This window comes from Platichthys flesus, chromosome 4 (genome assembly GCF_949316205.1).
Source record: "Platichthys flesus chromosome 4, fPlaFle2.1, whole genome shotgun sequence".
Taxonomy (NCBI): domain Eukaryota; kingdom Metazoa; phylum Chordata; class Actinopteri; order Pleuronectiformes; family Pleuronectidae; genus Platichthys; species Platichthys flesus.
In genome coordinates, this window is record NC_084948.1 from 2,630,497 (window position 1) to 2,648,532 (window position 18,036).

Below are 18,036 nucleotides of genomic sequence, written 5' to 3' on the forward strand. Positions count from 1 at the left end.
GCAAGAGGAGGAGGACAGGGTGGCAGTCTGGCTTTGAGAGGGCTGCTTGTTCAGCCAGCTGCCCCGCTGTTTAGATTTCCATCTCAATGCCAAGGACCAGGAATAGATATGTAGGCCTGGGTCAAGCAAGGCCTATGTGACGAAGCCCGACCAGACTTTGACCCAAGACGGCTCAAAATTGAACAGTGCTAACCTAAATAAATGCCACACACATACCAGGACCCTCCCAACGTCACTGACAACAGTGCTCTTACACTAGTTTTATTCTTTATTCTTCACCACTGGCTTCTGGCTGCCCCTGTGAAGCACAAACCTGGGATAAAGCAGCTGCACAACTGCAGACATCGTCCTTGGTCATTAAACTGGAGTTGTCCAGAATGATCACTGCCACAGACACGCCGGCCACCGACACAGACAATAAGTGAGACTAATACCCCATTGCTGCCTTGCTGCTTTTTTTTCCTTCCACTGCCTCCATCTCTGAAATCATATTAGCTTATGATGTGAAAGTGCATTAACTCTACTGTTTAGGTCAAAGTCTCAGCGTTCGATGTGACATTACCTCTGAGTTTAAAATGATCCCTCATCATAGCCAACAGACACTTAACATATTTTTGCTAGAAGCTAGATGAACATCCTTGTCTTTCCAGAAGAATGAGGGTCAAAGAGATAAGACAGGATTTGGCTCCTTGTTGCTTATTTAACTGCGTACACGTTGTGTTGCAGCTATGATCTCAAACAGTGTGAAACAGCCTGGGCTCTATGTATAAATGTTGAGCAACAGTAATACATTCCTCACAAAAACCCATTGCACAACTTTGGGGTTCTCCGATACTGTAAAAAAATGTAAAAAGATAAATCTGCGCTAAAGCACTACACAAACACAATGGGCGAATCTCACTCAACTTGAGCGTTTTCCGTGACCTCCATATACTGTATGTTAAATGTTTATAATGAAAGCACTTCTTAGTCCAAAGGATTTGACTGCCTTATTTTAAATCGGTCATTGCTGCACATAGTGACGAGAAAAGTGAAGTGACATGCAAGTGCTGTACTTGTGTGAGTGCAGGTGGTGCTAGTGTAGCTATATCCCAGCTAGCTGCCCTCCCAGGCTCCATCTCTGCTGTAAACAAAAAGGGGATGCTCTGGGGGAACTGTTTAGGCGTTAAACCAAACACACGACATATCTGACAAACAGTTTACTCTCCGTGTTGCATTTTTTCCACAAAACATGGTGCCTGCCACATTTTTTGTCCAAACTGATACATTCCACAACCAGGCTGCTGATATAAGTTTGAATCACGTGGGACAGTGCACAGCCACACATTTGCACACATTCACAGGACCGTTTGCCCCTCGACCCTCATCCTTTTGTGCAATATGAACGCATTCGTACAATATATAAGAGCGTGCTGCTTGTTTGAAGGCAAACTAAAGACGACAGATGGATACTTGAAAAATAAATTCCCGCCAGACCACAGTATTTTCACGTTGCGTGCTTTACATTCCGCCTCTGTTTTACAATCGCTAATGTGCTTCACACTGCTTTCTTGTTTTCCACTAATGTGACCAAAAAATGACTTGCGGTGTAAGTGGCAAAATGGTCTCAGCTCAGAGGGATTACTTGCCCTTCTATTTTAAGCTCAGTGTAGGCTCTACTGCCAACAAGGGCACAAAGCATCAAATATCTGAACACATATGTCTTCCTTTATCTTATTTAAGACATGTTATTTTTCATGGCAGGTCAAATGTATCAGGTCTGGCTGACCATACTGATTCTAAGATTTGAACCAAGACTTGTGAAAACTCTGCTTACCTTGTCTTCTCAAGCTCCCCATTTATCTTGCTTTCTCATACAAACACACTTATATATGCAAGCAAGGACAGGCTGTGACTCATTCCATTGAAAAATGACTGGACTTCAGAGAATATCATGCTAATTCGTTTGACAATGCGTCTGGTCATGATGAAACCAATGACCATGTCTTGTAAAATTCCTGCCCCATGACTCAGTTACCTTCTAAATATGCATGCAACGATCACACATTTTAGATAACAAACAGACCATCTCTAATGAGGATTTAGGTGAAGCCAAACAATAATATACCAGAAAAACAACCACATTCTCAAAGAGAAAAATTGGCATTGTGTTCTGAACATTTGGGCTTGAAGGCAACTAATGTTAATATGTGTAAATGCTGATTCCAGGGAGATCACAGCTCACAGATCGCAGAGCACAAAGCTAAGGAATCCAGCTGCTTTTACCACAGCTAAAAACTATTTGACAGTATCACTAAGGCCCAACTCGTCATGAGCACCACAGGGTCACACCTACACAACAGAGCCTGACACCCACACAAACACACCCTTCTTTGCCCTCCTGTGCTTCAACAGGCCAACTATGAGTATGAATCTGATGATGTGTGTCTGATACACATAAAATCTGTGGCTGCGTCCCATTTGTTGGTCTGATTACAAAACCAGCACGCAATACTGACTCCAAAAACAGGTGGTGTGCAGCAAACAGAAGAGAAAACAAGTGAGGGAAATCTGGAACATAAACGGAACAATATGACTGACATGGCCTAGTTGTGGACGACTGAAACATCCATGGTGAAACAAACCTTGTGCCTTTCAGTACAGTGGACATATTCTCAAAACAGGCCAAACTTGCACAGTTTCCATTCCACAATAGGAAACACAGGTCCTAAATGTAGAGCCATATGATGGAAACAGAGCATGAGAAAAAAAAAAGTTATAAAGCACTCAGGGCTATGCAGAGTTGCGTGGGCGGCTGTGAAGCCAGATGCAGAGTCAGGCCAGTTAGGGTTCACAGTCAGACTGGTAATGTAGAGAGGGGAGAAGCCTGTGGTAGACAAACCAGTCAGCAAACCAAGCAGTCGTGTTGTGTGGTGAGGCAGGCGTCTTGTGCCATGACTCAGGCATTACACGCAAGGAATGACTGGGGATGGGACAAAGTGCACTCCCCAGGAACGCACTCGACACCACATCAAGGTTGCTTGATAGAAACTCATGTGGCCAGCAGAAAGACATGGAAGCAGAGGAAGAAAGGGAGAGGAGGGGGAGGAAAACTGGGGGAGGAACTGTATGAGTGGGTGGGTGATGATTGAAAAGAGTTGTCTTTACAAAAAAGCTTGTTAATGCTTTATTCCCTTGGCCAAGGAACATGTTTTCCTTTGTTTTGGTTGTTGTTTTTTTGTGGAATGTGAGTAAATGAGAATTTTTTTTTTTTTACTATAGCTATGAATATTTACTACCATCGTAGTGACTGCACCTTAGAAGATCTGTCTCTTGGTGTCCCACAAACAGGCCTTTTTTCTCACTATATGCTTGCTATTTGGCAGACTTTGATATCGGGTGCTAACATGTCTCACCGTATGACTAAGCTTTATAAGCAAAGATTAGGGTGTGTATCCACCAGGGAGGTGTCTAGATATGACCCACGCAGTATAATGGTTTTATATTTATATGGTCAACAAAGCAGATAACGGAAGGAGCAATGAATGACACACTGGCTGAATGGGGGAATACCTATCTGATGTAACACAGTGGCATCACTGAGCAGGGCAAGGAAAGATAGACAAGGTCATTGTGGAAACTAAAAGACATCCAATTCACTAGTATCCACCCAGTCAATGGACCACTCTGACCATCACAGGGAGGCCCATTGAGCAAGTTGGTATCTGTCGCGCCCTCAGAAACACGGTCTGGTCAAACCCTACCCTGTAACATGTGCATAATTCACTGAAAAGTGGAGTGATTAATCAAGTTTTGATTTGGCAAAGAAATACCCTCGGTTTGACATCCCATGAAAAACTGACCTGTTTGCTCCGTTTGGCCCGATTCATTGATAGACCACATCAAGAGAAGCCTGGATCACCCAAACAGTGTTTGCACAGCTGCCAGCCAGCCACGCACACTCAAACATTGACATATATACCCTGCACTACTGGAGGAGTGCTGACGCAAACACAGCATAGCAAAAACCTGACGCTCGTAACTCTGTCCTGGCATAAGCTACCCCTCTTCACACTGTACCAACAAGGGAGGCACCTTGGGAGAGACAACCAGTGAGGCCACTCTAGCTACCATTTGTATGGCATGGCCTGTATGCATAGGGTATGTGGCGGGCGTGGAACGCGAAGCCTGATAAGGGCTCTCGGCAGAAGCATCAGGCATGCCAGTTATAACAAACATCAGCATTTTGATCAGATAAAAAAGAGAGCCTCCCACGAAAGCTCCTCCTATGCCTCCATGCATGCCACCCAGCAGGGCATGCCCTCTAGGCATTCCTGTCAGTCACTGAAGCCTGATCTCAGGAACATATAGTAACAGAAAGTAACAGAGACAACTCACTCAATCTGACAAATATGTTACCTATAAATGATTGACAGCTCTTTGATTGAAGCCATACTGAACCACAGAGTATCGATAGCTGGATATACTATAACATGTAATAAGAATTTCAATTATACAAAAGTAGAAGACAGACAACACTCTTTCTCCTTGCATGCCTAGAATGACAAAATCCAACCCCTCCCGTGTTAAATACTGATGTCTTCTTCTTCATCTTTAAAATGTGTCTCTGTAGAGCTGGCGGTTTTGTTATGGCTACACGATGCTTTCAATAATAAGCTACCGTGTTATGGGTCACACTGAAGTGAGTGTGCTGTATCAGGAATTGACTGCTACAATTTTAAATAGAGGAATAAAACCCTCCTGGAACATGATAAGTCTTGTTTGGTTGAGCCTCTGACCCTGGCAGTGTGTGAGTGCTTTAAAGGGAATTACCTCTGCTGGAAAAAGGGAGGACAGGCTTCAGGTAAGCTGACACTGACTGTCCTTCCGTTGCAAAGGAAAACAAACAATATAGAAAGGGGGGCTGGAGACCACTTATGGCTGTTAGTGATGAATGTATGTATGTATGTGGTTACCGGTATAAAGGAAGAAAAAAGAAAGTCTAGTTCCTACAATTCCCTTGATCTGTGCTATGAAGAGTCTTGTCCACTGGGAGGTGGGCTACTTTCACAATCCAACAAATCAACCCATGTGTTCTGGTTCTCTATGAGATGCTTATCTTTATCACTAAGTTGTAAGCTAATAACAAGTCATATGTGTGTTAAATGCATGCAGTGCACAGGGATATCAATATTGTGTCTTATAGGGATAGCAAACAGCCTTGGACTTTGCGTTTATCTTCTGAGCATGGTAGTATCAAGGAGTGAACATAAAAGTGTTCTTGTGAGTATAAGAGAGAGGTGGAGATAATGTGTTTTTGTGTGAAGTTGTGAACTCCTTCTTGGCAGCCTCAACTTGACCTGAATGCACCCAAGTGAGCAGGAGCACACATTGCGAAACGGTTTTGCAAGAGAGCACTACGCTTTAGCAACCGAACTGCAGCTGTCAGCACCTTCTATGTGCATTTGTGAGATGTGTATATAAGAATCTCTATTATGCATGTATTGACAGTGAAGAGAAGGTGGTAAATGTGGTGAGTCACAGTCGCTTAGTGGGTCAACGCTAGCATTTAGTATCAAATTTCAATGATACAACAGACTCAGTGCCACCTGAGCTGCACCAGCTCCGTGGATAAGTTAATGTAAAAAACTGCCTTATGCAAATCCTCCAAACATGGGCCCATTTGTAGCATTTGTCTGTGTACAACAAAAAAAAAGACAAGTGAAACCACAGAAAGTTTTTAAAGCTCAACACAAACACAGCTCACAGTTGCGAGCTTCCCTGTCTGTGCCCTGGACTACCGCTGCAGCAAGCAAAGTCTTCCAGGCAGCAGGGTCAGAGAGGCAAGCCTCAGCACTGCAGATTCATGACCTCAGTCTGTCTCTCCTCCCCTCTGGAAAGCCAGTTTCAAACACTGAGGGGGAGGAAGGGGAGACAGAGAAGAAAGGATTGAGGGAGGCAGAGGAGGCAGTGAGCAACACAGTTTGACTCCCTTGCCGGCTCCAGGGGCAGAATACCCCGGCTCTCCAAGTATGACGCTGAATATATGGGTGAGAGATGGGTGCTTTGATAGTCTGGATCCTCACTGAGATCAAAGCAGGATGAAAGGAAGAGGGATATGTTTTTGAACAACAAACCTACAAAGCTTAACTTATTTGAAGATATATCAGAGCAAATCTGATCATGTAATCGATATTAATAAACCGGGGATGACTTGAAAACCTGGACTCTTTCAGAGTTTATCATCCACATTAAAGAATATGAATCACAGGGTCATGAATTAAACATGTGGCTGTGTTGTCATTAAGACTTCTGTGATGAATGAAAATGTAAAAACTCTGAGTCTGATAACTTTTTCCCCCACACAGCATCACATTTTGAATTGCAAATGCAGACCGCTTGGAGCCTGATTCATTCAATAATAATGAGAAACACACACACACACACACACACACACACACACAAACACACACATAAATAGCCTATTGCATGACTGGGGAGCCTCCGGCGTGCATTTCTCCTTAAGTGTTGCGTGTTGTCCGATGTTGAGCAACCGACAGCGTCTTGTCACCCCTGACACATCAGAACGCTGTGTCCCGCTCAGTCTCCAGCACCGACGGTTGACGCACAGATCAAATCGTTCACCGGGACGCAACCATCAGCACTACAGTCTCACGCTAACTGTCAAGCTCTCACAGAAGACTTGTGTCACTCACCGTCCATTTTCTCAGCCTTAATGATGGTGAGCGTCGGTTTCATATCGACAGCCGCCGTCATGATCATCGGATCAGCGCAGCGTCCCTCTCTGTTTATTCTAACAGCCCCACACACTATAAATAAAGAGTGGGCTCTGCTTGTCCCTGTGGTTCCCCGCTTCTTCTTCTTCTTCTTCTTCTTCTTCTCCTTGTTGTCTCTTTCTCGCTGTCTTCTTGTCCCCTCACACTATGAACCGCCTCAGTTTCTTACACTTCGGATCTTTCTCTTTCTCTCCGGTACATGTAGACACACAAACACACACACACACGCCGCACTACACGCACACTCCCTCTTTTCCTCGTTCTTTCTAACTCACTCACTCACGCTCGCTCCTTCCTCCCTCTCCCCGGCTGATGGGCGTTGCGTTGCAGGGAGCCGACGACAGCTGAAGGGGGCGGTGTTTGGAGAGGTGTGGTATAGAGGTTGGGGGGGGGGGGGGGGGGGGGGCTGACTTGCCAGTTGATTCACAATTCAATTACGATGCTCAACCCCCCTACACACACACCATCACCAGCACTACCATACTATTCTACACACACACAAACACACACACACACATACATACAGACTACCACCCCCTGCTCCTCTGTGAGAAAACTTCTTGGACCAAGACCCCTTCACGTCATCAGGAGTTTACAAGTTCCCGCAAATTACTCGACTTTTTCTTTTTTTTCTTTTTCTTTTTTTTCTTTTTCTTTTTTACAGGGTTGCTAATCACTGTGGAGATGTGAGAGCTGCTGATGTCTGAGAGAAAGAAAGAGAGAGAGAGAGAGAGAGAGAGAGAGAGCTGTAGTAATGCTTCACCACATTTACTGGGAGGGGGTATATGTATAGTGCTGTCTACTCGGGGTGGGATTAAATATTGATAAGGCGATATATCTTTGTCCAGACTCAGGAGATGTACGATTAACAATATGCAGGCACCGAATCAAAATCAAAATGTTGTTATTTTGTCTTATCTGCTTATGCCAGTTTATAATTAATTTACATTGGAATAATGTCACGTGTAGACATGTCACCGTGTGTGGAATAAAGAGACACTAACACTAAATGGACTTGTTCTACATTGTTTTGTCTCAGTTTGTATGAAACTGACTCCAAAGTGCAGTGAATAAATACACAAATCCTGCACTTTACCTCTGTAAGGTATTTTGTATTCTTCAGTTAGATATCACGCAGATATTGCACTATTGCTGGATCGTGATATTATTGTTATTGTGAGTTATGTATTGGGTATTGTGAGTTACCCTGAGATTCTTAAACCCTACTATCTACTATCCAAAGATAACAGCAAGCTGTTCATTCTAGAACTACATCATTTCACTTGGAAAGAAAACATAAAGTAGAGATATTGCAGGCATATTAGACACATTGTTTCCCTATAGGAACATTATAGGAACTCTCTGTGAGTAAGAAACAGTATGTCTTTTGGAGATTGTTTTAGATTACAAAAATTGCTGAGCACAAAAGAGTTTATATTAAGGAAGAAGAAGTAGCACAGACTAAAAGCTGAATGGAGAGTCTGGACTGTCAGTGTCCCATATTCTACAAGTCCAGGCTTCCTCGTAACTTGGAGCTCACCCTCATAAACCCCTCAGAGTATTTCCTGCTCACCTTTTACTGATCAATAAGAAACAGCCATGTCCTTTTCTTTCTTTAAACGTCTTGTATAAGGGGAAATCTTGAAAATATACAGTATTACCTGTAAAATCATCCCCCTGTAGATATAATGTATTTAAACCTTAAATACAGTTTTGAGGCTATAATGGCCATTTGAGGATGTTTTTTAATTTAGCCTATACATACCAAAATACAAATGTTTTCCTTGCGAATGTTCAGCAACTTTTCTTCAGCAAAACATTGCCTATATGTGACCAGACTATACATTTTATTAGTTGGACTTGGCATATCAACACTTTGGATCCTAAAACACACAAGACGCATCACACGATTTGATTGTGCCAACGCGAGTGCAGATGCCAGAGGGTTAAAAATGCAAAGTATAAAGTTCAGCAGTACAAGTCAATCAAACTTGGTCACATCAAAACCATCAATGAAAATCAAGTTAAAATAAGGCATTGTGCCTGTTGTAAACCTCATGTTGCTTTATTATACTCTCAGATTTGTGTCCTTTCTTATCTTAAAATAATCAGGAACAATGACCGTGCCTTGCTGGAAATTGAATCAATTGTTAGTTCTGTCACTGGGAAAAAATAGACAAAGACAAGAGAATGACTGGACATTTTAGACACAGTACGGCTCCACTCTGAGCAAACTGCGGCCATTAGGGAACACCTCCCAGGACAGCAGAAACATTAATAACAGATTATACCAGTAGATCTCACACAAGTTGCACTGGAACGAAATGCTTTTTATAAAAACCATCAGGTTCCAGCAAGGAGACGTACTTTGGACTCAGGTTAAAGGAAATGCAACCTTTCTTTTTTGTAAATTTTCCATAGATCTATGCTCATCATAAGCAACCCTATTAGAGTGAGTCATGAGGCGCAACCATAGGGGCGCAACCTATGATGCACATCAATATGATACTGCGTGTACTGTACTCATGTATTTCTAAATGGGATGATCTGGATGGAGGCTGGGGAGCCAGGGATATTGATCACACATGGATTTTTAGACCGGTGGTACTTCACTGGCTCCATTAGCAGCCCTGGATCAGGTTTCATTGGCCTGATAGGAGCCTCGTCTGGGAAGAGCGCTGTTGGGTTCTGCGGTGAGAGGAGCTGCCTCACCAGGGGCAAAGTAGTGGGGGGTGATTGAAGAGAAGAATAAGAGGTGGGGAGGGGGGGGGGGGGGGGGCAGTACCGCTCACGTCACCTTAGTCAGTCAGTCTCTCACTCTAGCTGACTGGACCTCTTTGTTTTCTGTTAATGAACTCCCTCATATCTGTCCTTAAAAGGACGGCCCGCGTCCCTTTGTGCCTCAGGGCGGCCATTAGAGGTTTAATGGTGTTGCTGACTAATATCTGGGCTGGCGTCACTGCAACATCTTTCAATTTGGTTCCCTTCTTCCCGTCGCCTAATCGCTTAATCAGAAACTTTTTAGCAGTTTTTTCAGGGTTGGTATATTGAAATTGTAGAAACAAGTCCCGTAAATAGGCAGCAACAAAGTAACCGCAAGCAAAACGTTGTTGCTTTAAATTCCTGCTGCCAGGAAACATGTGAATACATTTCTGTTTCTCAGCTGATTTTTTCTTCTCGGAGTAAATCTTACTTAGACAGCCTGTGTGACCCTAAGGACAAACATGTTTTTATGAACAGCACACTGACACGGCGAAAAACAGTTTCCATAAAAATCTGACACTGACTTTATCTATATGGAGATCTCTGTATATCAGCTGCCTTTGTCAAAGTTTTGCAAACCCCCCAGAATAACTATTGCTGAAGCAAATTGCACCATTTCCTTCTGAGAAGACAGATTGTTAACCGTCACACTCTCATAGACAACGACCAAGCGACCTGGAGTATGAACCAGTTTGCTTGAAAACACATGTCCCAGATCAAACAAGTTTTGGTTTCACTGTCTCTTTTCTTCACCTGGTAAATGCTGTTGCCATGGTTTTGACAGTTAGCTGGCTATGCTCATTTGCGTCGCAGTCTACCACCCCAAGCTAAAGCATCTCTCTCTCTCTCTCTCTCTCTCTCTCTCCCTCTCTCCCTCTCTCTCTCTCTCTCTCTCTCTGCTCACCAACCTCTCCCGCCTGCTGCCTGTCTCGCTGGCACATCTGTGCTGTGTGCCTGTCTATAATCCTCAGATGTAACCGCTGCACCTGCTACTTTTCACAGAGTTAACTGAAAGGTTATTCGATTTAGAGCAATCCATTCAGCTGTCAAAAGATATTTGTCTTTGGTCTTGGTTCCCTCGCAACGAGTCACAAGATTTTTGGTTGCCGAGAGTATATTCATTTTTAGCTTGACTTCATTTTCTTTTCAACATTTACAAAAAAAATATATATAAATTGGTCCAAGTGTAAATCATCTCAGATACTGGATGTGGCCCGACAGGTTTGGTATGTTGAGTGAATGGACAGCATTTAGCATGTAATCAATCAGTCACTCATTTACAGGCACTCAAGCAGACACACAGATGGGACACACACACACAAACAGAGAGGGAGAGAGAGAGAGAGAGAGAGAGAGAGAGAGAGAGAGAGAGAGAGAGAGAGAGAGAGAGAGAGAGAGAGACAGAGAGAGAGCCAGAGAGCAGACAGTGAAACACTAAAACAGTGGGGTCCTTGTGGCCTATGTCTAGTAGCTCAGTCTCAGCTCTATCTGTTGTGGATGCTGTCTGAAGGTGCCACAGGCTGGATGCTCCCCTGCTGAGATCAGAGGGCTAGCTGGGACATGAGCGGTGTACCCCCAGTGTGTGTGTGTGTGTGTGTGTGTGTGTGTGTGTGTGTGTGCGTGTTTGTGTGTGTTTGTGTGCGCTAATGTACTGTGCTTATGTACATCTCTCTCTCTCTTGTTCCTGTGCCTCACATTCCAAAGTCTCTTCTGAGAGTATGTGTGTGAGTGCGTGCATGTGTGTGCGTATGTGCACGCGCTACTAAGTAGCAGGGCCTCCCTGAACAAGGCTCACCTCTTTTCTGAACAATTAGCTCCGCTAAAAAGGACATCTCTTCCTCCATTAGTGGCACCACGTGCCCCCCATCAGTCCATTGTAAAGATAATTCAATTATCCCCACCCCCCTCATGGTCTCTTTGCCTCCCAATCCTCCCTCTCCTCGTCTTGCCCTCCCTCCCCTCTGTTACCACCACACTTTCAGATCAAGCTGATCCTCTCTCAGCTGAAGGGAAAGTACATCGCTCTGTGGTTTTCATTTGTTTCTCACTGAATAAATGTCAGTCTGAAAAGACAATGCTCTGCCTGTGAAAACACAGTGGCCGACTCCTGTACTTTGTTAAATGTTAAATAAATGCTCTTATATTGAGGGACTATATAGAAGAATTAAACTTAACTGATATAGAATGGATTTTATAAGACTGCGAATGCGTAAAATGAGACACAGTAAGAGTCACTCTTACAATTACCATTCAGTGTACACTCATTGTAGTTAACAGTCTGTGAAAATTACTAAGCCCATGATATGAACATTAAAACAATGGGAGGTCTCTCTTAGGATTCATTAAAGCGCCACCTTTCCTGATGAGCTGTAATCTGTTGCATCATCCCCCGTCAGTGATTGCTTTTGTTTCAGAACTGTTTGTTCTCCAACTGAAGGGGTTTTGTAATTAGTCACCGTGCCATCAAGAGGAACTCACTACACTCACACTTCCCAGAAATCATACTTGTAGCGCCCTGTTAAAGGGATCTTGAAAAAAATCATTAAAATGCTAACAGGAAGCAATGGGGTCATTCCTCAAGCCATTAGTGAGGGAAAAATCCTGAGAAGTTTTGTGAGGTCAGAGGTATTTATTTAGAAAAATATTCAAATAAATGTCCTATGAAAATAAAAAACTATGGATTTCTTTTAGCTCAGTAAAGCAGTAACTTGAGCAATGGGACAGAAATTCCAGAGGGACTCTACTGTAAACTGATTCCAAAGCAACCACTTCTTAGACATCTCACATTAACTCACTCAAATCCTTTAAAATGTCTTTAAAGTTTTAAAATGTACAAAAAACACAAGTTACGTCTTAGCTCTTTCCTCTGTTTATTGACAAACACCACATTTTCAGAAGTCTAATCACACTGTACAGTTCAAATCCAGGCCCATGGCAGCAGTGCAGCCAATTCCTCTGCAGTTGTCTGTCGCTTTTCCGTGTTTCCACTCTTGTTTTGTTTTATTGTTGGAGGGGGAAGTGTGCGCCGGCCTGATTAGCATCACTGCTTCCTTCTTTCCCATAACCCCCTGGACCCCCGCAGGCTGCGTGTTTACTTTTAGAAATAAAAAATGGGCCTGCGCCCGTGAGGACGTGCCCCTCTTCAGAGGCGAACCCCCCCACCTCTCTCTGTAAGACTCAGATCCTCCTCCTCTCCTCCCCTCCCTTCGGCTCCTCTCCTCCCATCAACGCCAGTACGAGCCCTGTGACTTATCCCTCTCCTTATCCGTCCTCTCTCCTAAAACTGTATTCCGCCCACCCTCCTTCGCTTTCCACCCATCCCCTCCTCTTCCAACTGTCCAGCTGTCAAATCACATCAAATAAAACACAGGCCAATGGTCCCAAAGTGCCAGATCACAGCTGCGTCTGTGTGTACTGAATGGGAGTGCATGTTTAAATGTACAGTGAACCCACGAGTGCCTGGGAGTGCGTGTGTGTGTGTGTATGTGTGCCTGTTTTACTGAATGGGAGGATGCTGTAATACAATACACACCACCAATACACACCAGAGTGCAGGGTGTGAATTTAATGAATGAATATGTGGAGTCTGCATCACTGCAGGATGTTGGTGGGATGTGTCTGTGTGTGTGTGTGTGTGTGAGAGAGATCTGTGCCTGGATTTCAATGAGCTTGCACAAAATTACACACTCACTCCTTTTTTTTTCACACACATACACACACATAGAAAATTTCCACAATGGAAGTTTACAACAGCTCCTGTGGTGTGAGCGTTGGATAGCGAGGAGCGGAGCCGGGTTAGTGTAAACATTACCGTGGCATGGCTGTTGTCAGGAAGCAGTGTGTGTGACATTGGGCTCTGGGCCAAACATGCGATGGTCCTTTAACATAGAACATCCCCGCCTCACATCTGCTCTGTACTCTTTCTTTCTCACACTCGTACATTTCAGTTTAACAACTACCTATCCACTCCTAAAGAAAGCTGAGTCAGTTCAGTTGTACAAACCTATGTTATGAAACCACTTTAAAACTTAAACAAAATATATGATCCCATATGTCAAGCACACTGGATTTAGCTTGTGACATTGTTAGGAATGGTGTCAATGTTGGACTTACCTGCTGTGCTTTAGAAACCTCTTGAAACCACTGTTTCGCCTATGAACTATTTAGCCAGGTCTGATTTATATAGGTAGAATTTCATTTTTAGTCTAGTTTCACTGAAAATTTGACTTCAGTAACTAGAGCAGAATAAATGTAAAAAGGGGCCTTATACATACTGTAAGTCAAGTGGTGAAGTCATTAAAATCTATTAAATCCCAGCAAATCTCCATGTGATGGCCAGAGATTAAATAAAACCTTAATTTGCAGTTAATGAGCCAAAACGAATTGTTCAAAACTGCTGCAACAATGGTTAAGCATTAATGGTATGCACATGTGACTTCAAAGCAGAGATTTTCAAAGTACCAAATCACTTGGATGCCTCGATTTATAGTGGTTTTATTTTTTCCACTCACAAATTGAAGTAAATTATATTCCAAGTGCAAAACATTCAAGAGGAGACTTTGTTTTCCGTGAGAGAAATGAGTCAAAGCGATAGCTGCAGGGTGTCGAAACTGTGTCAGAGGTTACTGAGCTGCATTTGAGGTTATAAAAGACTCCTAACGCTATATGCTGTCAGCTGAAAAATCTAAATAGAGCTAAATGACTCTAACCACATCTCCAGGTGGCTCAACACTCCTCGACCTGTGGTCTGCGCTTTGTAGGATTTTGGAGAACGATGAGAAAAAAAAAAAGGTCAATGCTCGGCCATTTTTTTCCACTCAGCAATGTTTATGTCAACGGTTTAGCATTGGGAGCAATGAAGATAGGGCTCCGAAAGGATTGTGACTCTGGCAACAAACATAAGTAAATCCTATCAAATCTCCCTCTCATTCACACACATACACACACACACATGCAAACTCAGTCCCCTCCACCTCTCCAGGGACCAAACCAGAGGCTTGGGAAAAAGATGGCCGCCCTTTGCCCTGTGTCTTGCCCCCTGCATCCAGCTCAGGGAGATGACGGAAGGAAGCTTGTGCCCCTGCAGCACCCCTACCCAACTCCTGTGGCGTGCGTCCCAGTCCGCCAGCATCAATCACTTTTGAGGACGAGTAGAGGCCAGAGTCAAGCGCAGTGAACTGGAAGGAATGTTCCAGTTTAAAATAAAACTAATTTATAAAAAAGAGAAAAATGGAGGACCAGAATTGGAAGCAGAAATATGCAGGGTATTTAAATGTCCCCAGAAGTAGAGTGGACACAGAGGGAAAAAGAGAACAAGAGGGGGTATCTGGTAAAGGCATTGCCCTCGGGGTCACCATCACAAACATCCCTCATGCAGCAGACGCCGAACAACAGGCCTAGTTGAGACTGTGTGGGTGTGTGTGTGTGTGTGTGTTTGTGTGTGTGTGTGTGTGTGTGTGTGTGTGTGTGTGTGTGTTTCTGTTCTAGAAAACTAGATAAGGCATTATAAATGCGTGTGTCAAGATTGCAGACATGAATGTCACATGAGTGTGAATGACCATTTCAAAGTCTTTTGTTTGTCTGCTCTAGGCCGTTAAATCCACAATGAACAATTGACTATTTCATTTTGAACATCATCCATGGAAGCATGTAGGTGTGCAACATGATCGAAAAGAAGATGAGTTTAATGTAAGCAGCCGTAAAAGGAAGTTATGGATTTTGATCAAAAATATGTGAACAAATAAGCTCTTCTTCTAAAACCTTGTCCCATGTTTGAGGTGGGGCTTTGTGTGTGCGTCTCTTACCTGTGGGGCACACATCGTGTCCGTTGGGCACCTCCTGCAGGGGGATGTCCTGGGGGTAGAGGGGCTGGGAGGGGTAGTACTGCTGCTGAGGGTGAACCACGCCTGGTAGATGGGTCTGAGGGCCCATTGCCACCCCGCCGCTCTGCCTCTGGAGACACACAGCACACATTATGGTTCAGCCAAACTGAACTGAGGGGCCTTGGACAGATGCATGTTGTTTATGTCACACAGCTTATACCTTTCTGTATCATGAATGTAATTCAAGCTAAGAATTGAATTAATTAATTTCCAAGAGTAAAATTACATTGGAAGTTTTCTAAAAAGGTCACAACTTTCCAGAGTTTTATTGTTCTCAAAATAAATCAGAGTGTGACAATTATTTTTAGCCATGAGTGATATTTGTTAACTAATTAAAAAATTGTATTTCTGGGTCTTGTGGTGTAGTGACAACTCAAAACACTTGATTATACTAACGAGTGGCTTTGGACAACAGTGCAACCTTCGATTTTTGAAAACATTTTTTTTTCATTGCTATCCCTAACATGCGGCTAAATTTGACTCATTTAGGTTATCTTTGCTGTGTTTTTTTATCCTGCTTATCTCTGAGCTTTTATCATAAGAGTTTGCGCTGTGGGGGGAAGTCTGAAGTCAGCACTTGACAGGGGGAGCCAGAGGAGATATGAAATTCCATGTGGATACAAGAGATAGTAAGCGGGGGGGAAGATAGCCACTTGGCCATTTATAGCATGTCAGAACCTTCAACAAACAAAAAGCTCAATAGATATTGTTGGATGTTTCAGTTTGAAACCGATGTGAACAGCAGATTGACCTTTTCTCACAGGCATCAGCCTTACTAAACATAATATGTAACTTTCTGAAACATTTTGTGTTTGACCAAGGAATCTCTTTTCACTTTCTTTGCCACGAGATCGCAAAGGTCGCTCTCACAAGCAATTGATTCAAAGTGACTAATACACAGACTCAAGAGTAAAAGACAAGGTTGCGCACAAGAGAGAGAGAGAGAGAGATAGAGAGAGAGAGAGAGAGAGATAGAGAGAGAAAGAGAGAGAGAGTTGCAGTGCATTGGTTTGCTTAAAACTGGAGCAAAATCTATGAGGTCTGACTGTCTGCATGGTTGGTAAAACCTTTGTGGTGGGAGCACATGATAGCTCGAGCTAGCACGCAGCAAATAGCGCTGCACGCATATGCAATACAGCATTGGAGCACAACACCAAGTTACAGATATCTTAAGTATATAATCATTTTTGGGTTCATTATTAATTGTGGGCCAAATTGGAATACAGCAGTCTAGATAAATAATGGAAAAACACTGCTTTGTCAGTGCAAGATAGGGTATTAGCCTTGGTGGAGGTAGGATATACACTTTCAGAGAGCCCCACTAGTGTTTAATGCGTTTGTGGGTTTTGTTTTTTTTAAATCCCCCCAAAATTGTATAAAAATAGTAGTGACAATTCCACCTTTATTTTCTTTTTCACACGTCAAAGTAGTTTAAGAGCAATGCCATATTTATTCTTGCCAATGTAGCCTCCACACAGAGTCGGATTAGCCCAACATTTGTTACATGTCATTAGAGCAACTGACATACTGGCTGACAGAGTGACTGTCGATCTGATTACCAGCCCCTGTTTAAGCATAGCAGCATTTATCAGGACGCGGCCATGCAGCGTCATGGATGGCTAATATGACCAGATCAGGATCAGGTCAGTTTACGAGGCTCTTTGGATCTTTCCAAGCGCTGCCACCTCGTATCAGGCCAATCAGCAAGGGGGGGTGAAAAAGTTAGATGGAGGGAGCCACATGGATGATTTATGGAAAAACAGTTAGGCCGATATAGATAACAGGAAAGATAACATCGACACTATGATATTCTTTGATCTGCTCAAATGTAGAGTAACTTTAAATGCAGAGGTCAGTATGTATTTCAGAACAAAAACACCTCTAACTTTTATCTAAGTTCAAATACGCAAAAAGAATCATATTGTTTTTTTCAATTGCTAAAGAGAAAAAGCTAAATGTTTACAGCTTAAGTAGCATTGTCCGTATACAAGGATTAGTGTATTACAAATCCACTTATTTGTGACAGAACGAGTTAACGGCCCAATTCGAACAATGATCAAACCGTGGTAAAACATATAGAAAGTACCGAGACATTGTTACAATATAATACAGTCCATTAAAATAGGAGAAGGCAAGCAGGCACTGAGATCTGAGGCATAAATTCTCTCTCCTCCTGTGAAGAGATCTTATTGATATGTGAAGGTGCTGGGCTACAGAGCACGTCTACTGTCTATATAAACTGTAAATAGGTTTGTGTATTTGATGTTGTACCTCCTAACCAAAACGTTTTCAGCCTGCATTATGATTTGAACAGTACGTATTAACATTTCCAGGATCTGACAGTTCAACCCACAAAATAAGTGCAATACCGTATATAGAAAGAAGCAGGGTTTTAAATCGCTCAATATATTTTGTAATATGGAAAAACACACGTAAAAAAGACAGAATTTCCAAATGTACTAAGGACCCAATTTAATTTGATATGGTCAAGTGTCTCATATTAACACACATTCTTCTTTTGTGACCATAGACAGCATACCATAAATCGTGTCCTCTCACCTCAGATGTATAGCCACAAAACAGAACATTTATAAACATCAATGTGATAAGAACAA

The 18,036-nt window shown here is 43.0% G+C and overlaps 1 protein-coding gene across 3 annotated transcripts in view; it reads right to left on the reverse strand.

Moving 5' to 3' along the window:
* The window catches only part of ets1 (v-ets avian erythroblastosis virus E26 oncogene homolog 1), a 37,493-nt gene that overhangs the window by 16,312 nt on the left and 3,145 nt on the right, over nucleotides 1-18,036 (reverse strand). Inside the window, exon 3 of one of the 3 annotated variants that reach the window (XM_062386017.1) lies at nucleotides 15,344-15,491. In XM_062386017.1, coding sequence (XP_062242001.1) covers nucleotides 15,344-15,491 — 148 coding nt within the window. Of the gene's footprint in view, nucleotides 1-5,746; nucleotides 6,176-6,695; nucleotides 7,114-15,343; nucleotides 15,492-18,036 lie in introns of those variants that run through there. The other 2 variants (XM_062386019.1, XM_062386020.1) reach the window with 2 other exon arrangements.